General features: G+C 40.0%; 1 protein-coding gene across 1 annotated transcript in view; it reads left to right on the top strand.

Moving 5' to 3' along the window:
• The window catches only part of VSTM4 (V-set and transmembrane domain containing 4), a 30,134-nt gene extending 4,005 nt beyond the window's left edge, over positions 1 to 26,129 (top strand). Inside the window, exons 2-8 of the mRNA XM_065746450.1 lie at positions 1,196 to 1,594; positions 7,150 to 7,218; positions 8,729 to 8,836; positions 12,078 to 12,111; positions 17,258 to 17,364; positions 17,769 to 17,827; positions 24,574 to 26,129. Coding sequence (XP_065602522.1) covers positions 1,196 to 1,594; positions 7,150 to 7,218; positions 8,729 to 8,836; positions 12,078 to 12,111; positions 17,258 to 17,364; positions 17,769 to 17,827; positions 24,574 to 24,699 — 902 coding nt within the window. The 3' untranslated portion in view covers positions 24,700 to 26,129. The remainder of the gene's footprint in view (positions 1 to 1,195; positions 1,595 to 7,149; positions 7,219 to 8,728; positions 8,837 to 12,077; positions 12,112 to 17,257; positions 17,365 to 17,768; positions 17,828 to 24,573) is intronic.
• The last annotated feature ends 1,741 nt before the right edge of the window (positions 26,130 to 27,870 follow it).

Genomic DNA, 27,870 nt, shown 5'->3' with positions numbered 1-27,870 from the left:
TGTCACATTTTCTCATTGAAGTAATGCCACTCAATCAAATTTGCACTCAGAAGGACTGATCTGACAATTTTCATCCAGATGATCCTTAGATTATGACAAGAAGAGTAGTACTTAAAACAGAGGACATAAGGAGCATTGTATTGAGGAGTTACTCGTGTATGAGGACTTATGGGCACATGGGGAGGTTAGTAGATTTTCAGTAACACATTTAGGGAACAGTATCGTGTAAGGTCTGCACAAATAGTGTCCAAAAGAAAGAAACAAGTACACATTGCTTGTGACTATCAAGTCACTCTGATTGGAGTAGCACATAGGAAAAACCGAGGACCAAGTAACAAAAGTGAGCAGCACTTAGAAAGATAAGTCATGCACTTAGGGAATTTCTTGGATAAACCAGGAACTCAACCACAAGTGACAAAAGAGGGAAAACATTCTGCTGTACCTAAATATAAACTGTCAAATAATTTCAAAATATCATGAAAAAGGTAAACGTCATTCTGGAACACACATGCAAGTTATTTCTAATCAAACCTGGGACGTGCACTATTTCACAGGACATTAAGAACAGCAACAAGAACATTACAACAAAATCAAAATTGAAACTAGAACCAGAGCACAGAAAGGTTACTAAGTGAATAGGGAAGTGGACAGGGAAAGGAAACACTTCTTTATTAGTGGAGACTAACAGAACTTGGCTTCTTTAGTTCAACAAAGTGAAGGCTGAAAGACCAGATATTTGGAGTCAGGAAGCAAATGGCAGTTAGCTTAAAAGACAAAGTTGGCACAGGAGCATAAACTGGCTATTAAAACAGATTTGCTTGGAAATTCTCAAAAGGCTGCATGTTGCCAGAAAAGAAGTCAGCAACAGCTTGCCAAAAGATATTCTGGACTCTTGCTCTAAGCTAGCTTCAGACAAGGCTCGTCTAAAGCCTTGGGTGACTGGGAGCCTGTAAAAGCACCAAAGAGCCCAACTCAGCCCTATCTAATTAAAGAACACAAGAATATTTAAGCAGACTCACTGAAGGAGATTCTCATGCTACCTCTCAGAATACATCAGCTTCTAGAAGCTCACTAAGTTACTGCACACTGAACTGATTATGATGTCTGTTTACCTACTGTGGACTTGCATGCTGGGGGAGATTATGGTGCTTTTGTACATGCCTGGGATTCTCACCATCTCTTTTTTCCTTTGCAGATGTTTGTGAGGCTTTAAATGTGACAGTCTCTCCAGGACCAACAGTGAGGTACTCGGAGGGAGATAATGCTACTCTTTACTGCCACATTTCTCAAAAGAGAAAGATGGACAATTTGCTGGCTGTGCGGTGGGTTTTTGCTGTATCACCCACCCAGGAGTATCTGATGATCAAAATGACCAAATTTGGGTCTGTCCAGTATTATGGGAATTATACTCATCATTTCCACAAGCAAAGACTTCGTCTTCTTAAAGAAAAACATGGAACTATGTACAAATTTCTTATTCTGAGCCTCCAGCAAACAGATCAAGGACATTATATATGTAAAGTTCAGGAAATTGGAAAACACAGGAATAAGTGGACAGCCTGGTCAAATGGTACAGCAGCTACTGAAATAAGAGGTGAGAAATCATAGATCACAGTTCTACAGTTTTCCTTGTCCCATGATCCTTCTTTCCTCTCTGCCAAGTTCATTCAAAAACATATAAAGCTAAGTTGTTTTTTTAGTATTTGTGAATATGAGAAGAAAAATCAAATACCCTACTTCTTTACTTATTCATTATAATTCAGACATTATTTAGCGTGTAGGATGATGTAAAGAAGTAAGATTAGTAGATTTGTTGAAAATAGTTTACTTCCTTCACCTTTTGCCAGAACAGCAGCAATTCAAACTCTTTTACACTGATCTACAGATCTCTATAATTTTGCAAATGGGAAATTATTATTTAAATACAAAAGAAATAGAGAGAAATTAACTGATTTTCAAATGAATACACAGGGAGTCAACCAGAGATAGAAGCTGTGTATTTTAGATCTTTGTTTTGTTCCTCTCAGTTCCTCTCTCATTGCATTTAGTTCTAGTCTAGAAGCAGTTTGCAAGTAGCATTCTTAGTATAATTCCTGCACTTTTGTTTATACTATTTAGATACAGAAAACAGAGCTAGAAAAGTAGTGACCTGCCTGTTTGTATTGAAATTCAGATAAAGGTATGACCAGCAGCAAGTGAGGATTTTGAACTGTAGATCTCAACTTAAAAACTGGCCTTCTCTTTGGAGTGGGTGATCTCAGACCTAACACCACCAGATCTGCACTCTTAGAGATGGGTGAAACTGGTTGTTGAAGAACAGACTCCTCTGTGAGGTGGCTGAGCTCAGTAGTTGTGCTGTTAAGGCTAACTGGTGAACTAAGCCCTGCTTGTGGTTATATAGACAGAGATCTGATTTCACAACAGAGCCAGCTATGATAACACCAAAAATCAAGTGGGACTGCTTGGTCCATAGGTCTGAATATTCAAGAGGTTAATTGGGCAATTACAGAAAAACTTGTAGGAGAAAAGAGTGCTTCATGAAGTTTATGTCACTAATGTTGATGGTAAGTTTACAGTTGTGTTTAGACAACAAATATTATTCCTGTATCTGAGAAAATCCACTCCTATTTATCTAAATAATGTTTTCAAGAAAATGGCCCTGAATCTCTTCTGAAATCTATTTTACATTGAGAGAATCCTACTGAGGACAGGCTTTTCAAGGTAGATTCAAGCACATTTATGTAGAGTCTGTATTGGTAGATTAAATTCAAAGCACATTCCCTCAGTACCAACTTCATTGGCATCATTGATTTTTCTCTGTCCCTTTTTGGATTATACACACAGCAGAAGAACAAATGAGGCAGTAAAAAATAATCTTTGTGAGTGCATGATCTCCTGAGGATTGTGCTCAGGCATCACAGGATTTTACTACGATCTATGGGAAAGATGAGGAACAGTGTGAAAAACAACAGAGAAACAACATCTTCTCTTTGACCAACCATGGTTAAACCTGCCCTAAGGAATCGTGGCATTAACATAATGTAATCAGTTGATTTCTAGTAGCAATAATGAAAGATAATAACAACCCAAAGCTGAAGCTCTGTTTGTTTTAGTAACAAAGACTGTGGATCAATTTTAAACAACCACAGGAAAACCTAAACTATTTAGGTTACTGGGTGTGCAGAACTTTTCCTTCATTGAAGGGAAAGTTCCATGTGCAAAACAAGTAACTTATTCTCGATTTGCCAAGTGCCCAGGGACCTTCCATCTCCCAGTCAGTGACTTGGGCTTCTGGACATACCACAGGAGAAGGTGACCAGTACTAAGGTTATGGTAGAGAGGGACAAAGGATACATTAACTTCACAGAGGATTCATTAAGTTTACAGTTCAAAGAATGAACAGTTTCATGTTTGATTTTCGTTGCTGCTTTCACACGTTTGTTCTTAAATAGAGCGGGGCAAAAGCACTGGAGCCCAGCATCACCCAAGCTCAGCCACATTGCATCTCTGGAGATCATTAAATTTCAAAAGCATTGACCCCATGTTGGGTGGCAGGAGCCAAGATACAGTTGTTAGTCTCACAAATACATGGGGTTAGGAAATTAAACTTCATTGTATTTGTGATTTAGCTCTACAGACTTCAAGCATCAGCTTGCTTCTCACTCAGTAGGTATTCTTCCCTGCTGCTCCTGCTCTTGCCTAGGAACTGGCACTCCTCCTTGCCCTCCTCTCCCTCTCTCTTCCTCCTTTACCCTTCCAGATTTGGCTAAAATGGGAGATTCAACCACAGTCATGAAAGAACTAGTAGGAAGGGGGACCTTTGGGTCCTAGTATTCAGATAACATACTGTGATTGTACAGGATTTGCTATGCACAGGAGGGAAGGGAACACTTTTCAGAGTGGTGATAAAATCTCCAGTTTCCCCAGTGGTAAACACTTGAGGTTTTCAAGGAAATTTTCTTCCAAACACATTTTGTATTTTATATTATAATCAGTTACACTTTTTACTGCAAAGGGATTTAGTTATATTGCAGTTAGACCCAGGATGAAGCAAAAGGAGCAATACAAATTGCCTAAAGCACTTGGATACTAAAATTGTGCTGCTTGTGCTTTATCAACTAAGGTTTCAACAGTACTATCAACAGTATCCAAAGGCATTACAGTTACTGCCTTTTCTACCATCTTGTTCCATTTAATGTGGCTGCAGTCATGTGCTAATTCAATATGACATTTTTATGCTAAAGCACCTGATAAATTTCATACAAACTTGCACATCGCAGAAATTGCATTTACATTGCTCATTTGGTTCACACAGGAAGAAGAGGTCACTCCATAAAACAGAAAATTGCAGGGGGAACACTGCTATTAATTTACATCCAGATTTTGTTTTTGTTAGCAATGTTATTAGTGTGAATTTGTGTAGTACCTAAAAAAGTTGCAAATGCATTTTCTTGCAACATATTTTTTTTGCAGACAAACACACTTTAGTTGTGAAAAAAAAACGTTGAATTACAGGTTATACTGTTCCTTACTGTTTAGTGGTGGCAGTTAAAAGATTTGTTACACATCTGTCTTCTTTAGGGCCTGAATACGTCTTCAGAAAAGAAGCCTCATTTGAGTTTGTGCCTTTAGGTGTATTGACAATAAAATAGTAAACAGAATTTACATAAAGGAACTATTAAACCCTGGTAGTAAACCCCACAGAAGTCCATGTTCTCATGTTGCCAAGAAGTGTCTCCTACTCCAGCCATGCAACATAGTAAATCTAGACTATGCTGGAACATTTCCCCTTTGCCCATCTCTCATCAGAGGCACCTGTTCTTTTCCTGGTCTTTCTGGCCAACATTAGCTCAAAAACATGGTAGTAATCTTCATTATAGTACAGAACCCCCCCCCCCAAAAAAAAAGAGTTTATTTAAGGAAAAAATGTCATTGTAAATGTGGTGTTCCTAATATCTTCCTATGAGAAGTCTCAGGACAATGAGTATCCTTCAGAACAATATGCAGTTGGGGAATCCCTTAAGTGCATTGTACCAAGTGCTACACATGGCTTAAGAAGAATAATATGTATTCCAAGTGCATTATGATCCAAGAGATTGTAGGAGGACAAATAGAAATTTAGACAGTCCAACTAAAATCCTGCTGGCGTATATAACACAAGTAGAGATGATCACAACAGTCTGTCTTGTTCGGAAGTTTGACTGTGAGTTTTCTACAAGACAAATCCTTGGTTCTTTTAAATATTAGTAGCTTGAGATGTTTTCTTGAAGTAAAAGTGTTGCAAAATAAATGAATGCAAGAATTCTTTTTCCTAAAATGAACAAAAGTCCTCTTTCCAATGAATGTATTCTAAAATGCTTGCCAAAAATCTACTGATTTGATGCTGAGTAGACATGTAAAATAAATATTCAGGATGGACTTCCCATCATAACTAAACAGTAGATTTAAACAAACCTGAAAGTAGTTCCATATTCACTGAGTCCCACTCATCACAACCCTAGAGGATGCACCTTAATTAATTTCCTGATTATTAGGATACTTTTCTATAGCGATTTGCCATGGGAACCTCTCTCAGCAACCTGAAGGACATCAGCAGACTCCTGTTGTATTGTAATGATGTCTAGCAGAAGTATTTGTGGATTAACGTGAATGAGATCATCTAATCTGACATCATAAAAAGGTCAGCATGCATAAACAGCAGACTCCAGGCTGAGGAGAGCAGAGAGGGGTTTGGAAAGTGATCCAGCAGTCGGAGCATTTGGATTCTAGAACTGGGTTGTACAGCTGTTATATCATCGACATTCATACATTTGTCAAGAGCTGTGTAGTCTGCTCCTCTTTCAGAGAGGACAAGTCTGTGCAGAACCTGCTGCCGTTTTCCCTCTTACCTGTGTTAGAGTGTAGTCACTTAGTCAGCCCTTTCTCTAGGCTATAGAAGTGTGTTAGTATGACTTGTATTCATGTAAACTCTCTTATCACATATCAGGAAAACCCCACAACATAGGCACAGGAATTTCTAGAGAAAAACATAAGCTGTTTTGCTCTCAACAGATGATGGTCATTGCTATGGCAGTGATAGAGCAGTTTATATAGTTACGATGTTCAACCCAGTCTGTTTTTGCTTCTAAGCCAAGAACACTGAGTGTCCTGTGTATCTCTAAAAGGTGGAACACAGAAGCTTTGAGGGAAGCAGGAAGAAAAAGAACTCAAGCAGTACTCTCACTTTGACGAATTATTTGGGTGCTGTTGTAGGAATTGCAGGGAAAAGACAACCTGCCAAAGGACATCCACAAGAGCTGTAGAAATAAGGCAAGCTGGGCAAAATCAAGGACTGCAACGTCAGTCCTGAGGCTGGGGAATCACTACTGTGTTTGCAGCGATCACTTCAGTGCCAAGCATTGTCAGAGTGACTTCCCTGGTTTTTTAAAAAGCTGTGCCTAAGATGCCTGGCTAAAAGTCAATACTCAGGAAATATTCAGAACTGCGCCCATCAGTAAAGCTGTTACTCTTTCAGTTGTTTGTTTGTTTGTTTTTTCCTTTTAGAAATGGACTACAGCATTGGGAAGATTTCTAAAATAAAATGAAGTCCTACTCTCTTGTTCAACTTCTTTCTGAGAAGTAGACTGTTTTGGGATGGACACACAAATTATAACCCTAGAGGTAGTAGTTCTGGGTAACTGAGAACAAAGAGTGGGAATAAAAATAGTTACATACAATTTTAGGGGCAGATTCTTCCTTGGCATACTCAGACCATCCTTACAAAATCATTACAGATCTTACAAGCCTGTGGCTACTGTTGTTCTAAGCTCTAGGCTCTTTAAAAGTGTGTTTTTATCCCCTCCACTACATTTAACTTTTGATTGAAGAGCCACACGCTGCATCTCTGCAGCATAAGATGACAAGGAATCCCATCTCACAAGCCATATAGCCCTCACTGGGGCTACCAAACCAGATGGGATTTGGTGGAAGACATTTTCGATAATGCTATTTTATAATTGAAGTGTTTCACTGAAACTTTATGATCCTGTGAGTTAAAGTACAATCTTGGTGCACTGATGTGTAAGGCAGAACAACCTTTACTCCAAGCAGTCCCAACACTTTATGCTGTTTTTTTAGTTCTTATTATGTCCTCTTTGTTTTGTTTTTCAGTCATTTCATCAAAAACTTCAGATGATCCCACTTACAAGAAAAAACATGAAGCTTGGAAGTTTTTTGAAGGTAAAGACACATCTAACTGCTGCTGGTTGCATGCAAGATGTTCGCTTGGCCCAACACTGCAGTACAGCTGAAGTGCCCTCACTGGGTTTGATTTTGCACATTCCTATACAAACTCAGGCTGTGCTTCAGATGGCATCCCAAAGAGTACCAGGTGCTGGCAAAATGAGAATGGAAGGCTCCAGCTCCTGTTCCTTATACATCTGTTACAGTCAGGGGTGGAATACCTGGCTGACTGTGAAGTACAAATGCAGACCCTTATTTAGAGGGGTGCTGAGCATGCCTGAAGAGGTGCCCAGCACAGTGTGTTCCCACTGGTCTTAGAAATATTTCTCTGCACAGCAAGAGCAGCATTAACTGAAATTCTCTGGAGTTTCAAGGCAAGCAGTATTTTCTCCATAGATTAGAGAACATCTGCTCTAAGAGACTTGGAAACCCAGAATATGCACTCAGCTGGGATTCCCCCCTCCTCCTTCTCCTCCTCTCCCTCCTGACACTGAACACCAGTGAAGAGGCAGCCCAGCGTTTACAGCCATGCTGCTCTGTTGCCTGCCAGTCTCTGCTCCATTCTGTGGGGAACTTTGCTGTTTAAACCACAATTTACAGACTCTATTGTTCTGTGTATGGGGGGATAAGTTGAAAACAAAGCACAGAACTGTAGGTCAGGGGTCTAGATCCAGCAACAATATTTTCTGCAAGAATGCTTGACCTCTGAGGCTTGGTTTCCTCTCTGTAAGGCAGGAAAGAAGCCAGTATACTTCCCTAAGGGCGTTTCAAGTCATTAATGGGTAGAGCATCCTTGAAGTGCTCTACTTAGAGTTCTAGTAAAAGCAGAATAAGTCATCAAAGTCTTCTGCTTCTGAACAAAATACTGTCTTGATCTGCTGTGGTAGAATTCCTAGCCCCTCAGGTGAGATCGTGCTATGGAAAATGACTGAAATCTATAAAGGGAGTCTGATGCTGTAGATTGAAAAATAAAGAAAATATATAGATAACAATTTCAAGCAAATGCTGCAACCAAAAAAAACAATTGCAGGCTTCCTTCCTTCTTCCTCAGTCACTCAGCACTCCGACATCTCTCCCTAGTGCCACTTATAAACAGTATTTTCTTTTTTTTTTTTTTTAAACCAGTACAGCTGTTTGAACTGGGAAATAATCCAGCTGAAGTTGTTCTGTTTTTTTGTTACCCCAACAAAATGAAAACAAAACCAAACCACCACCACTACGACAAGAAAAGTAAACAAACAAAGAAACCAACTCTCTCCTTCTCAAAAGCAAACCTTCATAAATACACCTATTACTGTTGATGGAGACTTCATCCAAATTTTAAACTGAGCAGGATGCTGTACGAAAATTTCAAGGAAGTTCATTACGTCTAAACTAAATGGTCTTTAAGGTCCCTTAATTCTTTTGGGCCTTGCTCAGTTTTAGTCTTGTTGACATAATATTTTTTGTCTTGTAAGCGTGAAACATGCAGCTGCAGCACTGAGCCTCCCCTGTGCTTGCCTTTCAGATCTGTATGTGTATGCAGTGTTCGTGTGCTCAGTAGGAATCATCAGCGTCCTCCTTTTTACACTCATCATTCTCTGTCAGTCACTTCTGAACAAGAGGAGATGCACAGGTGAGCGAAATGTCTTTCCTGCTGGCTGCAAAACCCGTGCCAAAGAGGGAGAGGGGAGAAATAGAATGGAGAAAATACAGGAAAGAAAAACATACCCTGGATTTTAAACAAAAGCTATATATATGTGTGTGTGCACAAGTAGGAAAGATCACTTTATTACTGCCAGAAAAAAAGAAACTGGAAGTTTCCTCCACAGATTAATTAGAACAAAGGCATTTTGCTCCCTTTGAATAGCTGTTTCACTTTATAATTGAAGTGGATTTCCAAAACTCTTCCACTTTTCATAAACATAAACTGGAGGTTGTTAGGACTTCTTTCAGAAGAGACTAAGTGCTGCATCATTAAATTGCATTTTGACAAGATCTAGCTAAAACTGTGCAGAAATGCCATTTCTGCAGATGTGTTCAGAAGTTTCCTTGTCTTGCTTGGGAAAATGAGGGTTGTTATTAGCACTCCTTTGTAGTGTGCTTTGAACCCAAAGTATCATTTTGTTATTCAGATGTGCATTTTTACAATAGTCTTTCAAGATGAAGGACTACTATTTCAACCTTTTCCCCAGAGGGTTTTTTTTTTTTTTTTTTAAGAGGCTAAGCCTGCCTGAAAGCAGCCCTGTTAGAATCAGAATTGCTATTTCAGATCCACAGAGTAACCAGTGACGGCTCTGCTTTCATTTCTACTTAAGAATGGTACATTTTGGAGACCTCACACTGGGAGAATTGAAATGCCAGCAGGATTAGCAACCATCAAGCTAGAGGAGAGTGCAAAGGGCCATCTCCAAACAGAAGCTTTGAAAAAGAATTTGGTTAGTGATTCGTCCTGTTAATGACAGGAGAGAATCATGACTTGCCTCTTCAGCAGTGCACACGTACCACAGAGGAATGTGTGACTCAGATGCACAAGGGAGAACACGAATAAGCCCAAACATTGATTTCTACAGAAGCCCTTCCCTGACCACAGCTGTATTTCAGGCTGTGGCTCCAGTGCCCTCAGTAGTGTAACTCCAGTTCTCTTTCAACCCAACGGTAGTGCTTGCCAAAGAGGAAGAAATAAGATCAGTGTTATTCTTCCTACCCTGTTAAGTGATGACAAAGGTTTTGTGCCAAGGGAGTACCCACAGATAAGTGTTTTGGTCTTGGTGAGTCACCTTGCAGACACAAGCGCTGATTTATTCCTTTTTTTTTTTCTTTTTTTCCTCTGGCCAACATAGGGCTAGATTTTATTTCTGTTTATGTTTATTCACTCTGGCACAAATGAATGAGCAGCATGGAGAATAGCTCTTCACAGTGAACCAACAGAAGCTAAATATAAAATATAGAATACTAAAAGTATATACAAGAGAGAAAAAGCAATTTCTTCTGAGCTGCTAAATTCTTTCTTCGCTACCCTAATACCTGAATAATTGCACACTTAACTAAAATTTATTTAGATTTTGAACACTATCCAGTAAACACTGGCAGCATTAAACGTGGCTCCAATGGAAATGTAACAGAATAAAACTTAGCAGATAAGCACTCAGCATTCAACACACACATATATAATGTATATACACTCAGTATATAGATATAGCCTTTCACCCAGGGTCACCTGATCGGATATTTTCTAGAGCCACATTAATCAGCTCAGCATCCCATTAAGCAGCAGGGAATTAAAACAGCAGCGCTCTCTTATTCAGACTGTTTGAATAAGGCATCTCTCCTCAAAATGCGTTGTCTTACCTTCTATCCACCCTTGATACTCTGTACCTCCATCTTCTTCCACTTCTGGTGAGGTTATGGCTTCCATCATCTTCCTCCTATTCCAAGAGAAGTCTGGCTCTGCTGTTCTCCTCAAAACTATGTCAGGTTGTCTTAACAAAGACAACCAAAGCTAACTCCTTACCTCACCTGCTAAGTACATTTCTGTTAGGGCTTCTCCCTGAGGGTCTCCAAACACTCTGTCATGGGAACACCTACAACCCCTTCCACTCTCCCCATACCTTCTCTCCAGGTTCTTCCCAGTTTCTCAGCCCTAACACCACAAAAAAAGCATCACCTGCTCCAACCCCACCCCAGGCAAACAGCCCTGTGGCTTTGGTAGAAGCCTGCTCTTCACAGACCTTAGGTCAGAAGATTGCAGCTTTTGCTCTAGGGCAGAATAAAACCATGCATACTTAGCAATGGTCAAATACATTCCAACAGTGTGTATGGTATCTCTTTGTGGATCAGGCCTACTCTTCTGACTGTATGCCTGGAGGAGGTAATGGTGATAGATGGAAGCCCTGCTTTGGCTAGCCTACATATGCAGACCTGGCTCTGGTATGTTAGCCCCAGTTCCCAGTGCTCTTAGCTCCCCTTTTGTTTAGGTCTGAAATTCAGCCCAGGAGGGGCTGTGCAGCTTCCTGTGCAGTAGAATTGAGGGGGGGGGAAAAATAACTGAAAAATTTTGAGCACAGAGCAGCATAGTTCTGTAAGAAGAAAATTAAGAGGCAATGTGTACACGTCTATGTTGCATTACTCAGAGGTGCACCGTTTTTTCTTTTTGAGAAATAAGTTGGCCCAAGTTAGTCAGCAGAGCCAGAGGCTCTCCTCCTGCCTGCTTTTCTCCATGCTTAGCACATGGCCAAGATCGGGCAGAGTGCAGAAACCACAAAGCCACAGAAGAGCATCTTAATAACCCTGGCTCCTGTAAGGCTGCAGGGAGTCTGCCCTTGCTGAGGGCTACTGATTCAAAGCAGTATGAAGCAGAGGGATATAGGCAGTTCACTCACGTGTGCTGTCAGAGGTGATTCTGGCTAGACTAGACCACTGATCCGATCCTAGGAGGCAACCCCTGTATGCCTGAGGCTGCAGCTGAGCCTGCATTAAGAACGGCAGTGGCTCCTGTGGCTGAATGGTTATTTCGGGCTTCTGGAAATAAATAGAGGCACCATAGGGAAATAAAAGTCTTCTAAGCAAAATTACTGGCCTGCTGTTCTTTCCCTTAGCTAGCTGTCTCTTGGCTGGGCTGACCACTGGAATGTGAGCTGCCCAGTACTTCCACATCAGATTGTTCTTGTTATTTGATACATTTACCTCTCCCAAACATAGCTTTGAGACAGACTGCACTTTAATCCACAATATACGGTGTTGATTGGCAGCTCTCCCAGAGCGACCACTTGGCACCTCTGCAGTTCTAAGAGCACTGATTTACCTGCAGTGTCCATTTGTAACTCATAAACTCTGTTGGTGGGAAGCCACATTTTCTTTCTTTCTTTCTTTAACAGTGAAGCATTACCTGGTGAAATGCCCCCAGAACAGGTAAGAGATTACAATTCTTTTTATAATAACCCAAGACACCAGTTCTCTGTTGGTTTTGCAGCATATCAGCTCTGCCCACAGCAAGGGGCTGGAGCTCAGTGGTCTTTAAAGTCCCTTCCAACCTAATCCATTCTATAATTCTGTTCTGTATATGCTGGAGAAGATGAGTAAAGCCTTCTGAAGTGCCTGCTTCAGTGGCAAGCCTTTCCTTCATACTCAGAATTGCCTTCTGGAGAAGTCTGCTTTGATCCTCCATAGCCTTCCAGGGTTTCCCAACACTTCACTAGATGGCAGTGGCCTAAGCCATCCTCCTACATAAAGCATATCACAGTATGACCCAATAAATCCTGCATACAGAATCAGGACTGTGGCTCAAAAGCAGATTTTCTAGGTCCACACTCTATTCCCAGCTGAAGACTCCAAGGGATGGGAAAAAATGGTACTTCTGCTGAAGTCATTAATCACTGTCCCTTTAACTAGCACTAACTGCCAAGTTTTCAATTGCACAGTGCTATAAAACAGATTTCCAACATATGAGCTTCTTGAGATATAAACTGCGCTGAACCAGCAGTAAAAGATAGATGGCAAAAAATAGTTTACAAACAAAAAAGATTTAAAGAGCATTGCCTCATAATAATGTGAAAGAACCATTGTTTCCCAGTTTTCAGTGACAAAAAACATGTGCTCCTAGCATTGTAGTTTAAATCAATATCACTTGGTATCACAGGCACTCATTCTCATTGTATCTTTTTAGCACTGATTATTTGCCAAGTATAGCATGTCCTAGATCCTCAACTAGTGTAATTTTGAGTGCTCCCTTATGGGATAATGGCTTTATTCAACCAACACTTGGATGTAAGCAAAGTCAAAAAAAGGCAACAGAGAGTTCGGGAGAGGTCAGTACAAACTGAAACTTTCATGTTATTCATTGAAGATCTTTGTTCTGTGACTCTAACCAGCCATTGCACCACACCAAAGACGTACAGACAGCGCAGCAGTTTTCATTTCTGATTATTTTTCCTTTTACCTTCTTTATTAGCTGCTGGGATAAGGCTTGAAAGAGGGGGACAGGGAGAATCAAAACAAGAGAAAAATGAGAGTGACTGAAAAGCCTACAGTCAAAATTGATGAAAATTGAGCATTGAGCATGGCAGCCAGATGAAAAGACTTGTTATACTGTGCAGAATCAGCCTACCTGGGAATACATGATGCAGTGTGATACTACTGCAAACATTAAGCTCTGGGGCTGTGTAGCAGCGTGGAAAAAAGCCAACATGATTTTTTTTTTGTAAAAGGGAGTCTCAGGAAGCGAAGGAGTGTGACTCAATATGGATAAAAATGTGCCTTAATGTATTTTAGTATGGCAAGATATGCTAATGAAAGCCCTGATCCTACAAAGGTATGTCAGAAGTGCACTGACTTCAGGGCTTTAAAATTAAGTGCCTATGAATGTGTTATCAGTATCATGATTTTTGTTCTTTTTCACTCTTATTACCTTTTATTTTCCACTCTCTACTCCCAACATGAACTATCAGTTCCTTTAAACACATTAGGACTGTTCTCGTACCTAAATTTGTAATCGATATTAGACACGTTATGATCCATATCTAATGCAAAACATTAGTTTCCATGCATTCCTAGCTCAGGTTGTGCTTCAAGGCATCATAAAACCTGAATTCCAAGTAAATCTCATATTATGGGTCATTCAGATGTGTTACAGCTGTAGGTAAACCAACTGGAAGGAAGAAGATGCAGTTGTGTGAGCTGGCATCAGGCACTTCTCACTTCTAGTTAGGATTCAGCAGTGCACCAGCAGTGCTATGGTCAGGGAGTGACAGAATTTAGAGATTCAGAGGCAATTTGAAGTGTTAGAGGTATGAGAGCTGTGACATAGCCTCATCTACCTGCACCGCAAGGTGCTATTCCTCTAGAAGTATTTGCTAGCTTGTCTTGGAATTTAATTCCAGACGTTTGAATTCTTAATTCAAAACATCCAGACTCAAAACCCAACTCAGTCTGATGAACAAATCTGCGTGATTCCTGCCATTCAGAAAGGCTCAGCCTAGAGGGCCTCAGCTTCAACTCCCCTACCACACTTCAAGCTCAGTGCAGAATCCAGTATCAAAATTACATGACTAGTCTAGTGTCTAAAAACTGTCAGCACTCCCACTGCAGTAATACCTAAGCACCTTAAAATATTTCATGTCTTGACATCATAATGATAGCTTCACTTAATTGGAAACTGAAGCTAAGTGATTTGCCCCAGGTCTCACAAAATAGCCTCGTCAGACAAGAAAATTAAATCCAGATTTCCTCAGTGGAACAAAGCAAATGTTTTGGCTTTGGTTTATTATTTGACCAATAACAAATTAAGAAAAAAAAACAAGCTAACCCAAAACCACTTCTTTCCCACATTTTAAAAATAAATAACTAAATAAAAAGTACGGCTATTTTGGGTTTTCCAAACCACTTAATTCTATTTTCTGAGGTTTTCTTTAAATATCCTCTTCTTTAAATATTCTCCTTCTTATTATCTGCCTTGTTATTGGATCGTTTTGCCAGTTTTCAGGTAATGAAACCCTCAGAAGGTACAACTTTGAAAATGGGATTTTTTTCCTGCCCTTTATTTATTTGTTTTGGCCTGAGCTCTACTCCAGGCCTTCTGCCACTGCTCTTTCAGAGACAAATAATTTGAGGTGGACAGAGCATTCACCTCAGCAAGCTGTTCATCACAATCCCTTGGTCCCACACCACTGATATAACAGTGTAGGAGAGAATTCTGCTAGTCTGAACCAGAACCAAGCATCCAATCCCCCAGCACCTTCCCACACAGCTATATGTGTGAATCCACCTGTGCTGGCAGGGAGGTGGTGAAGTCACTGTCCCTGAAGGTGCTCAAGAAAAGGCACTGATAAACTTGGTTAGTGGGTATGGAGGAGATGGGTTGACGGTTGGATGAGATGGTCTTAGTGGTCCTTTACAACTTTAATGATTCTGTGATAACCCTTGTCAGACCATTGACAAGAGGGAATAGATGACCAAGACAGCCACAGGAAAAATCCCATATCTTAAGGGTAGCAATGCCCCAAATGGCAGCAGTTTCCCAGCTCTAGGATAGTGTGCTCCAGAATTACGAGTAATGGTGCCACGGTTCTCAGCCACCTCCCACAGGCTTTCTTCTCCCCAAACTCCTGTCTCTTTCTCAATCTCTAAAAGCTCATTAGGTCCTTCAAGAAATGAACAACGTGACACTGTTAAAATATAAGCTGGGAAGCCAGAGGAGGAGCTGGAGATAAAAAAGTAACTTTCTTCTTTAACACAGAACAAGACAAGCTCACAAAGATGCAGTGTTTCAGAGCCAAGGAGTCTTTTCTGAGCCTCCTTGTTTGGTTTGAGGAGCTCAGTTGGGAGACAGCAAGCAGAGTTATTGTAGCTCCCAGAATCAGTTAACCCTATACAGCCCTGGCACTTACAAAATAAGTGTAAGCCACAAATACATTATTCTGTAGCTTTGCATTTTCGGCAGCCATACAGGAATAACGAATACTATGAAGTGACACTGAGCCTTTTCATATATCGTGCTTAAAGCAGCAATATTAGAACAGTAGTACCTTTAAGCTATACATCTGCCTTAATGACCATAAACACCAAGCGAAAAAATCACTTCCCTCCCCATTTTGATGCTGTCTGTCCTTTGCAGTTTGCTGTGTTTGAGCAATGGAGCTAGGCAGGACAGCTTCATTTCCTGCTGGTTTAAAACAATTTAACATCTTGATTTTAATAGGGAAACAAATGATTGTTGTGGGATAGGTTCACAGTTATGCAGGCAGATTTTAAAATTACTTTTATGCAACCCTCATTTTACATAATTGATGTGATTTGTTTATAAATTATGAAAATATTTTACCTCTTAAATATTTTTTTAAGAAATTTGGCAGAAAACTAATGTTTTGGACTGAATACAAGGAACAGAATTCAGCAAAATCAGCAAATCAGAGACTTTTTTAGTTGACACAAGTGTAAATCCAGAGTGATTTCACCAATGATAGTGATAATCATTTGGATTTACAGCTGTGCAAAATTGTAATGCCTGTTATTTTGTTATTCTTGTGTGGGCAATAGCTGAGACATCTTAACTTTCATTAAGACTTTGGCCCAGTTTGAATATTTAATTCTATTAATAAGAAGAGAATGTTTCATTATGCAAAAGAACCTGGAGAGGAACAGCACCTTGGGACAAATGACTTAAAATTCAGAGAATTCAGTGCTGTCTGTATTACTGCTGTGGAGAACCTGCCAGGGTCCCACTGTATGGTGTAATCCCCAGCCATCTTACACCACCACCTTTATTGTAAAGAACTTCTTGGATATCAGGAAGAAAGCTTTTACAATAAGGGTGGTGAGGCATTGGTACAGGTTGCCCATACAGATGGTGGAAGCCTCATCCCTGGAGACATCCAAGGGCAGCCTGGATGGGACTCTGAGCACCTGATTGAGCTGTAGGTATCCCTGTTCACTACACTGGAGTTGCACCAGATGACTTTTAAGGGTCCTTTCCAACTCAAATAGTTCTATGATTCTATTTCACATTAGTTGCAAGTTAGCATGGTGACAGGATCAAATCACTGCAACCTGACTGCATATCCGAGCCCTTCACTATTCAAAGCAGGTTCTGTTGTCTCAGCCTTTGGGACATACATTTGATGCCAGGGCTAGATTATCGTAGTGGCTTTTTCCACCTTTAAGGATTCTAAGGTTCTATTCTATACGAAGGGTTAAAAGACAGCAACAACAACAGTTAGACTTTGGGGATGATGAGTTTTAATTGGCCTGGCATAAAAGCCTTCATGTGTCAGAGCCTGTTTATAATATATTTGTTGTACTCCTCCCTCACACCTACTGCAGCTTTTTCAGCATTGGAAAAAAAAAGAAGAAAAACAAAGGTAATTAGCTTTTTCTGTACACGGATGAAGAAATGCAAGATCCAGAGCATTTGCAACCCCCTCTCTGCTTTTCAGTACATCTCCAGGTCAGAATCCAAGTTGTCAGGCAGGGATTCACACAAAGCAGTGTGTCTGCTTGCATGAACTCACTGGCACAAACTGTTTGTCCCTGCACTGCCTTCCCTTGTCCCTCTGCATTGCAGCTCAGGGGAGACTGTGACCAGTGTGACAAGCATGTCCCCTCTGCAGCCCAAGAAGATGAAGAAAAGGAAAGAGAAAGCAGAGCTTCCACCAGCCATCCCAGCAAAAGGTACGAGAACAGAGACACAGAGAGAGTTCAGAGCTGGGCACACTGAGGAGGGAGAGTTGTGTGTGCGGTGACAGAGCAGTGCCAGAGGAGGGGAGGGAAAGGAGCTGGAATATTGCTGTCTATTATATCACAAGCAACCAGCTCTCAAGAGCTATGTTGCACACAAACAGTATCTTTTGCATATCAGATCCTTGAACCTTACTTTTTTTTCCCAGTTCATAAGCCCTACGCTTCATTGTAAAATAAGTTATCTAAAATATAGCTAAGCTCTTATACAAGTATAACTACAGGCATTTATGCGTAAACCACTGTACATTTGTGATTTATAAATTGCTAATGCATATGCTAAAAATGACAGTGAATTACAGTTATGTAAAATGACCCCTTAATATTTCTTTCCACAGCTCCAATAGCCAATATTCCCAAACCCAAGCTCTTGAAACCTCAAAGAAAACTGATCCTGGTAAGTAATTTTCTATGGCATTTTCTCCATACTTGTCTCTCTCAATAATAATTGTTGCAATATTGCCAGAACTCCAGGTTCAGAAAAAGCAAGTTGGCTTAAAAATCACAAAAGTGTTTTTTCATGCAGTCACATTCACTGGCACTGCTGCCCAGAGAGCTGTGGGTTCCCAGTCCGTGGAGACATTCAAAGCCAGGTTGGACGGGGCCCTGATTTGGTGAGGGGCACTCAGGCCATTGCTGGGGGTTGAACAGGATGATCTTTAAGATCCCTTCCAACCCAACCATTCTGTAATTCTATGGCTTTGAAAAGTGATTAATTACCTTGGTCCCTTCCATTCTGAGCATAGATTATACTGGATTATATATTCCCACTTTCTTGCAGTTGTGCCTAAAGAGTTAGCTTGTTCTTAAAAGAAACTTACTGTTGCTGCTGGGAGCTGGTGCTCTGGAGAACACATCTGTCTCCAGCAGATCACAACTGTGCTGTCATGTTCCATTTGTGACTTTTCAAGTTAGAAAGAGGGGGCCATTTTGCCCCATAGTGGTGTAAGTCAGCATTAGCTGAAGCTGCAGGAATGAAATGTATGTATGCAGCTTGTAGTGAGGTAAAAGAAATCTTGGATCTGGTTTCTGTTGGGTTATTAAACACCTAGTGGGTATTTGCCAGACAAGTCAGATGAGCAGATGTAACATTGCAGCACCTGGCCAAGACATCTGGGGTAGCAGAGACAGCTTTATAGCAGTTATTTCAGTTGCATCCATGGCCAGGCCCATGCAGGGTTTCCTATGGAGTCAATCAACTGAGGTGAGTTGGAGCTGGAGCCCAAACAGGTGCTCTTTCTGTTTTGGGATACTTTCTACCTTTGCTGGCAATGGTGACTAACTCCCTAGATTCAACACCTGGGTGGATGCGGGTGCCTGAAGTTGGGCTGTATGAATAACCCAAATGCCTCTGTGGTGGGCTCACTTTTAGGAGGGCTGGGATTGGGAAACTTTCCACCAGCTATTACAGAATACACCCTACCCTTTTATGCATGTTCATGGCACAGCCTGGCTACGTGGGCACAAGGCCTTTTTTTTAATCCTCAAAAATCTATCAGATTTTAAAATTTCGGTCCCCTTTGGAGTTAAAAAAATGCCATCCTGCCAGATGTCTGCAGGATTAGGGATTGCTTTCCTTCCAGCTGTCATAATTGCACATCTGGTGTCAGTACTGGGCCTTTTTTCACAAATGGCACAGAGTTGGAATGAGAGACTCAAACTGCTGAGTTTCGGGACTTCTGCAGCTTTCCTGTGCAGCCCAAGGAAGTACCACACCAGGAGAATATTCCAGAAAACCTAAGCAAACAAGCTTGAGAATAAGGAAACATTACAAAATAATTCCAGTGTTTTGGGAAATTTTTTTGCAATAACCTAAATACCAGCAGAATTATTTCCAGAGGACATGTGCTTCTGGTTTCTTGAAAGATGTTTATAATAAACCAGAGAATTTCTTTTGTTGTTAACATGCTAGAGTGGATTACAGTATAATTTTATAAGAATACAATAACCTGGATAAAATATGGACATAATCTCAATGAAAATTAAAAAAAAAAGACAAAAAAGACAAAACCTAATATCATGTTCAATTGCACAGCCTTTAGTAAAGCCTTTAAAAGCTCTGCTTATGTCATTTTGCTTTTGCTTTAGCCAGAACAACAATTCTATGCTCCCCTTGTTGCAAAAATAGTCCCCATCAGTGTCATTCTCTATTAACATCAGTGAGAAATGTGTACAGATCAGAGGAAATAGAGATGATGAACTGCAAAAAGGGATGGGTTTTATAGCAAGCAAGAAGCACAGAGAGTCATTAGAAAGGAGAAAATTCTAGAGGCCCACAAATTCTTCTCTCTATGGAGTGTTTTGCTACAGCCTTAAGTACTTAGCCCTTTGAGTTGGTAGATACAAATCTTAAACTTCCTCAACCAAATTTTCCAGTAAACCTTTCATTGCTTCCTAGAGGTTAGTTGTCATAGTTCAAGAGTTTCAGGTGCTGAACATCAAAGTGGAAAGGTTTTCACAAACATTTGCATCACCAAATGTCACCAAACATAGGAGTTGGTGTGAGATTCACTGAAGCTAATGAGAAGACCTCGATTTCAAGTTATACCAAATACTGCAAATTTGAGTAAAATTTTTGTTGACTTCACCACCCTCACATTAAATTATTAGGAAAGGAAAGCCTACTCAGGTAAGGCAGAATCCAAGGGATATTCCTGATTCTGCCACTGACAAGTCAGAGTAGTCATCCTACTTCGAAAACAAATAAATTCATTCCGTGTTACAAATGATCCCCCTGGGCCTAGTTCCCATGTAAATGTAAAGCACGTGGTCCATGGGAGTTGGCTTCTACTGCTCCTGCATTGACTAAGTTGTTACTGGAGGGCATCTGAGTTCTGTTAATCACAGAACACGTATTGGTCCTGTTCATCTTCTAAAGCAGAGGGTTTCCAGTGACTTTCTTTGAGCTATCGGTAGGAAACATCTCTCCACCTACAGCTCATGCAGATCTCAGAGATCTGCATTCCCAGTTTTTACAGATGTGTCAAATAGGAAGCTCAGAACTTATTTTTCCAGCTTTGAAAAATCCCATTCTTACTTACCATTGCAGGCTAAGTGCTGACGGTATGCTGCATGCCAGGCAGTGCATGTCAGGACAGTCCCTGCACAGAAAGTGCTGACTCTGCAGTGAGCAGCGTGTCTGAAAGCCTGCTGTTTGCAAGCACTCATCCAAAGCACAGCTGTCCTGATTCTGCCGAGTCTGCAAGGCAGAAGGGAGTTGTTTTGAACAGGAACTTGACATGTGTTTGACACCTGTGGAGCTGAGAAGGCCATGATTTCCTCTCATCATCTGCACGTATTCAGCCAAATTAAGCTTATTTCACAGTAAGATCAGTGTATACTCCTGAATCAAGCAATGCAGGAAGGAGCTCCTAGAGCTGCCCAGAAGCTGAACTTTCCTTCACCTGAAAAGTCATTTTGACTTTTAGGTTTCAAGTGTATGCTTTCCATTGTGAAATTAACCAACCAGACCCACTGCATATCTGAAGTGGTGACTTTGGAGTCCTTTTGGGAAGCGGTCTAGCTGTGCAAGTGAATGATCTGCAGTGTCAGAATTGCTTCAGGGAACTGTGAAACACAGAGAAGCTCCTTTTGGTTTTTGCTTGCAGGGGAATTTGTGCATTTTAAATCATGTTCCAGACTGTTATCCTACAACTTCAGCTTCACAGGAGCACAGGAGCAATTTTTCCCACTGTAAGATTATTATCCATGTTGATTAGAATTTTCTCCTGCCTCCTTACAATTAGGCAGTACCTTATTCAAAACCAGCCTTATGCCATACTCAGCACACCAGCTAGGAAAAGTGGGCTCATCATTTTTTGTGCAACAAGTAGAACTCCTGGTAATTCTCAACATGACCTTTGAAAAGGAAAGGAAAGAAAAGGAAAATGAAATACTATTCAGTAACCTTTGAGACTCTGGATCAGAGAACTATTCGGTCTCTCTTTCTCTTGCACAATTTTAAATTGAAAGCCACCCTCTGTTAGAGGTAGTTTCCTCTACAAAGTGTAACAGTCTGTGATTCAAGATTCCGATTTCTCAAAGCATTATTTATCTCCGCAGATTTCAAGTTACATTGTATGTATGATATACAAAGAAAAATCGAACATTTTTTTCCCCTCAACTCCCTGTGATCCTTGAATATTTCCACCCAGTCCACATAATTTGTTTGTCTGCCAGATTTCTCTTCAGCAGTCTCTCATTAGAGAAGTCCACTTCTTCATGAACATGATTTATATTGTCAGGTTGAAACTCGGAAGAAGTCATGTTCAAACTGTTGAGACTGAACTGTCTCAAACAGTTGCCCAAGGAAAGAGCTATAACTGAACAAACTAAAATTAAAGTGGAAGAGATTTTGCATTTGCTAGAGGATACACTGGAAAACAATGACTCTTTGTAATTTGTATTTCTGAAAAGGGTATGATCCCAAGACAAGAACAAGAGATGAACAAGATAAAGGCTGCTTCTAGAAATGTCACTTTGGAACAGAACTCTCTTTGAAGAAATCATTTCAATATCATTTTAGAACGATAGAATAATTTTTCAGAAAAAGACATTGTAGCCATGGAGATCTCAAGGACTTCCTAGGTGGAGAGCCAGGATAGAAAAAGAGGTGAAAAGTCAGTCATTCCCTGCCTCTTTCTCTTCTGTCCAAGTGTCAGTCCCACCTCAAACATCAGTTATTGAAAGTCACGTTGTTGTTCCAAAAAGGAGGTGGTGGCAGGATTCCAGGCTTACATTGCCAAACTGCTGACCAATCCAAATGAGAGATGAAATCATAGAATTAGTTTTCTTTCTCTGCCTACTCAAAAAAAAAAATGGTTTTTGGACAAACAAACCACCAAAATTAAATTAAACATGCAGTTGATAAATGAAGTATGGAAGAAGGCATGGAAAAACAACCCTGGCTACCATTGGTACTCTAAAGTAGCATTGGCTTCCATGTGCTGTTATTACACGTCCTTTGCTGAAAACTGTATACACTTCACAATTTTGAACCTCCTGTGTGTTTCCTCATATTTTCAATCAAATTATTACATACTAGAAATATGCATAAGGGAAATTATTCTACACATTTTATGGTGTGCTGTTCCTTGTAGCAGTAATTGAAGTACCTTTTCCACTTATGAAAGTACTAATTTTATTTGGTTTTATTGCTTTTCTAGATGTAATTATTTATTTAGTGTGTTTTGGCTTTATTAAATTATGTTTACTATAGGAACATCATAAAAATGTATGAAAACAACACATCAGCCACTACTGCCCAATGACCTGTTTTGGGGAATCTAGTGTTATTTTTCATATCCAAACATAATAGAATAAAGTAAGAATAAAGAGATAATCTACACTGGAAAACAATGCAATTTCGAGATAATACAATAAAACACCTGGACAATATGATTTCATAAATCTTAGTTCTGAAATTTACATGAGTTGGGCGTTGATGTGGCTATTTTAGGACATGCTGCATTTTCTAAACAGAAACATAACATGAAATGCAATTAAACAATGAAGGGGAAAGCATATATAGGTTTGGTATGCTCTCAGCAACTGATTTCTACAGAAAAGTGAAAACATTTCCACTTAAAAAATGTACTGGATTGGCCTTAGGAAAAGTGGAGTTTTAATCTAGCAGTGAACAATAGCTTGTTTGTAATGCTTTATCAGATTCTTTTTTAGGAGGCTTTGTATATGCAACATGTCGTTCTATTCAGGGTCTGAGGTGACTCCCACTAAAGCCAATAGCAGAAGTCTCAGTGCTTTCAAACAGAGGCTAGATCTACTAAGCTGTAGTGAGAATAAAATCTTCAGCATTTGCAGGTGTTAATGTGATGTCCAGCATCAACTTAGCTCACTTTCAACTGAATAGACAAGCAGGTATAGTTTTTAGATATGAAAATGAATACTAAACATATCAAAAAAGGCAAGACCAATTGCCTGTCTAACCCTGAGGTTTGATACCTTCATGCCAGAAAGAGAGGAACAGACTGAGAGGCTTTTTTAACTCTAACCCATAGCCAGGGTAGCATGGATGCCTTTCTGACCTTTAGGTCACTCCCAATAATGCGTTCAAATGTACTTTCTGTGTTATTTAAGAGGTCCAGTTGCAGTCTATAGGATGTCCTTTTACATCATAGTACCAGAAAAATCCACAAAAGCAGGAAATTTTGTGAAGTCAGCAGTGGAGCACTCTGTAGCTAATGAGATGCAGAAGTTGAGATCAAGTAGGGATATTCATGCAAGGTAGAGGAAGACCATGTAAAGAACCAAATGCAAAGATTAGAATCCTGCAGAAGACCTTTACTCACACGCACAAATCAGCTGACTACAGCAATACCACTTGCAGTAGCAGCTGCATGGAGTACTTCAGCATCAGATCTACAGAGGAGAATTAAGATGAAATTCATGCTGGAAAAGTGTAAGTCGATCCACCCAGGGGAATCTGTGTGAAACAATCTGAAACAAAGAGCGTGAGCAACTGTCAGGGCAAATGAAAGTATTCCAGGAAAGCACAAAAGACAGGAAACAGGGAGTGTGGGGGCTGGTTTCAGACAATATTCACTGTTTATGTTTTTAGCCAGAAGACAATAAAACGAGTATTCAAACACCTCTAAAGGAAACAGGAATAATTTATTCTAAATCAGAAGGGAAAAGTGTTGGGAAAAGGTTTTTTGTTTGTTTGTTTGTTTGTTTTCCCATCCCAATGCTTAAATACTGTATGGAAACCTTGCTTTCTGAACTTTAAGTTTTCAGTTTGCAGCTGGAAACCTTTTCCTGGTCTCAGAGTTGCCTTCCTATGAGGCATAATTTTGCAACTGCAACAAACTGTGTAGCTGCTTTTTTTAATTGTCCTTTTTAGTCTTCAACATGAGAACACCAGAGTTTTTGCACTTCACCCTTTTCTGAAGAACACAGACTAACTTTCCAGGGACAAACTAGAGCACAGTTGAAATCCAAGGCTCACATATAATCCCAAAGCAACTCCTTCATCTGTGGCTACATTTAGTGCAGAGTAAACTCAATGACAGCAGAATAGAAATAGCATGTTTGAGAGAAATACACTCTATTCTATAGGATATTTAAAGTGACTTTTACATTCAGTGATGATGGCATTATAACTGCAATTTGTTGTTTGTTTCCTAGCCAAAAATAGCGGAGGAGAATTTAACATACGCTGAACTTGAACTTATGAAGCCAATTCAGGAAGCCAAAGGCATTCCCAGTACAACAGTCTATGCACAGATACTCTTTGAGGAGAACAAGCTGTAACAGATCACGCCTGTATAAATGTCCTTTGTCTGTGTTCTATTTAATTCTTGCTGTGCTGTTTATTTATAAAGATCATACAAATGTCCATATTTTTTTATTGACATTCACGTGCTTTTGTATTTTTATGTGATTTTTAAACAAAACGTAGTTGAATGTAATCATAGAAGAAGCAGTTGGTCGACAAGTGACATCCCAGAGGCATCCCTGAAGTATTTGCTCCCTCCATTTTAAAGAGGATGAAGTTCCACTTTGATCATTTTCAGTGCTAATCTTTATTCCTTCTCTGACACTAATGTGACAAGTCCAGCTGCAAACACGGACATCTGAGCCACCTCAGAAATACTGGAGGCAGAATCAGTGCACATCGGCCTCCTCCAGAGAAAGACCACTGACCTGAAGTTCGTCAAATTGCTGCTGTTCATCCAATCAGAAAAAATACTAATTCAGTAAAATTGAGATTTTCTTTTTTTCCACAGAAAATGGAAAGCTAGAATTACTTTTTCTGCCTTCCTCCCAGCTCATAGTATTTATCAATAAGCTTGGTCCCTTTACTGCCAACTTCCCTTTCCACGTACCCTTCTTATGTACTTCAAAACAAACACTTCAGAATAATCCAAAGGAAGCATTCCTAGTTAAACCACGCCGATATGACAAAGAATATTTATAGCTTGGAAACATTTTCCAGGATTTGGTGTTTTTATAGTTCTGGTTGAGAATAGGAAAAAGCTGATAGTGAGTATGAAACTTCCACAGAACCAGGACACCGGTTTTGGCCTTGCTATGGGCTGGTGCCCCTAAACTTGCAAAAATTTCTTTCTGTGGCCTATTAGCAAGCTGCTGATGTGGAAGAAAAATTGCAGATCTTTTCTCTCTTAGTGCAGAGCAGAGTCTGTAATGCCCTGCTCACTTATCCTGGAGTTGTGACTCTGGAAAGGCCGTGGCTTTGGAGGTAGGAAACTGGGGTGCAAAAATGCTCTTCTTACTTCTCCTCTTGATAGCTGGGAAGGGATTCTTCCTTTTCCTATGATACCCATTGATTAAAATGAGTTATTCTCTGGCATTCCAGGCACGCCAGTCAAGAAAGACATTTGGACTGATGTTTTCCCGTTCCTGAATTTGTAATGCTCTGTCTCCATTCATTATCAGGGGTTTAACACCCAGCTCCTTTCTGCCCTTTGGAAACTTTACTCCTTGAGAACTGCAGAGTTAACAGGGACATAAAATCATGGGTTCTTTAGCTCACTCTCAGGCCCTGGATGTCTGATGTTCAGCACATGGCAGATGCTCTCCAGGCCTGCATGAGGCAGAGACAGCCCCTTGACAGGCCACTCATTCAGCAGCAGTGTGGGTTTTTGATTAGCACTGGTGGGCCTTGTGCTTTGAAAATCTTAATCAAGCTGATCCAAGTACCTTCTTCCTTCATAGGTCAGGCCTTTTTTAGTAACACAGCAAGTTCATTCCAGGGCTCAGAGCACAGGTGGGAACCCTCATGCTGCTGCTGCCATTAGCACTTAGGAGCAGAGGGCAGTGGCAGCATCACAGGGTGGGACATGCAATGGAGAAGAAGGGCAGTCTTTGGATGGCTCATACAGAGTAAGCAAGTCCATATAAACTGCTTTTAAACCTTTCTTGAATGGGGATAGAGATTACATGTCATACATAAACTGTTACCTGGCAGCCAGGGTGAGTAAATGTAAAATGCAGCCACCTGTTTCCATGCTAGTTAAAAACCTCTTTTATAAGAGAAGAATTCAGGACTTGTCAGGCTAACCTTTGTGTAAGTACTAATTCCCCTCATTAAAGCAGTTCTTTCCAAACTAAAGCCAGCTTTTATTAATAGGTTTGTTGCTAGTAATTATTTGCATTTTTTATGTTTGGGTTCATGAGCTGTCAATAGTTTTTTTACCTTCTTATTACTGCAGGAATTTAATCACCCACCAAAACAGTCTGGCATCGTTCCTTATTCTCTACAGAGCTTTCAATTCATTGACCAAAAGAATTGGTGTTTAAAGAGTCATCAAACATTCAGGGATATGTTCTGTGACATTCAGAGTCTGAATATTCAGAGAGAAGAGCTGTAAGGAAAGCATTAGAAAGTTACAGGACTTAACAGTAATTCCTTTGGAATTAAAAATACAACCCTAGCACATTATTAATTTGGTCACTTAATTAGGAAAAACATTATAAATTTGGTATATAAACATTGCTTATACATTCAACTGGCTATTATGCCCATTGTTCAGACACATCCTCTACTGTATGCTTATGCCCAATATTTTAATGAATACCATTCTTTGTGTATTAATATTCTATATATTCTTGTTTATGTTTTATCTCTAATTCCCCAAAATAATAGTTAATTGAGCTAAATAAATGACCTTTATTGTCGGGATAAGTTCTCCCATCTGTGTAGGATTTATTGCTTGTTAGAGAATGATATGAATATAATTAATATAATTCTAAATACCAGGCATTTAGACAACCTCAGTAGGTGAGAACTGAATTTTTCATTCTGCAGAAAAGTCCATGATTTTTAAATTCCACTTGTGACTGATTTAGATCACAGCAGAACCCTGACAGCTGAGTGAGAAGAGGCTGGAAACACTACTCAGGATAACACCTATCTTCCTGAGCAGACATTTCCTAAGCTCTTCTTACATAGTATCCAGCCAGATTTACTAGCATCCGGTCACATTACTGGAGAAAGTAAAACATCATCCTTCCTCTTGAAAGTAATTGTACATGTTTAAGTTTCAAAGCAATTCACTCCCAAGACTACAGAGAAGAAAATTCCATCAGGTAGAACTTGAGAGAAAGAATAATGTGGATTTAGAAATGCAAGGCAGAATTCACTCTGGCCTTATTCATCATGCTTAATCAGAATAGCAGCAGAGCTGAATGTGGTCCGCTGTTGTTTTATGACGGGGGCTCCCATGAAGACTCTTAATACCTTATTAAACAGCAGTTGAAATCTGCTGAGTCACACAATTTTGGTTACTCCTTCTGTTGTCATTGGTAAAACGCAGCCCAGTGCTGAAATTTTAACAAATACAGCTCTATTAGCTTCACATCAATTTAGTGTCAGATTGTTAAATGTTAATGTACTGCACCTTATAGCTGTAAACAGGATTAGAGATGTTTACAGTTTTGGTTAAATGCGCCTTGTTCCCC

The sequence above is a fragment of the Cyrtonyx montezumae genome, unplaced genomic scaffold (genome assembly GCF_038088225.1).
Source record: "Cyrtonyx montezumae isolate F1298 unplaced genomic scaffold, pur_monq_1.0 scaffold_4, whole genome shotgun sequence".
In the NCBI taxonomy this organism is placed as follows: domain Eukaryota; kingdom Metazoa; phylum Chordata; class Aves; order Galliformes; family Odontophoridae; genus Cyrtonyx; species Cyrtonyx montezumae.
This window is presented reverse-complemented; position numbering and strand designations above follow the sequence as displayed.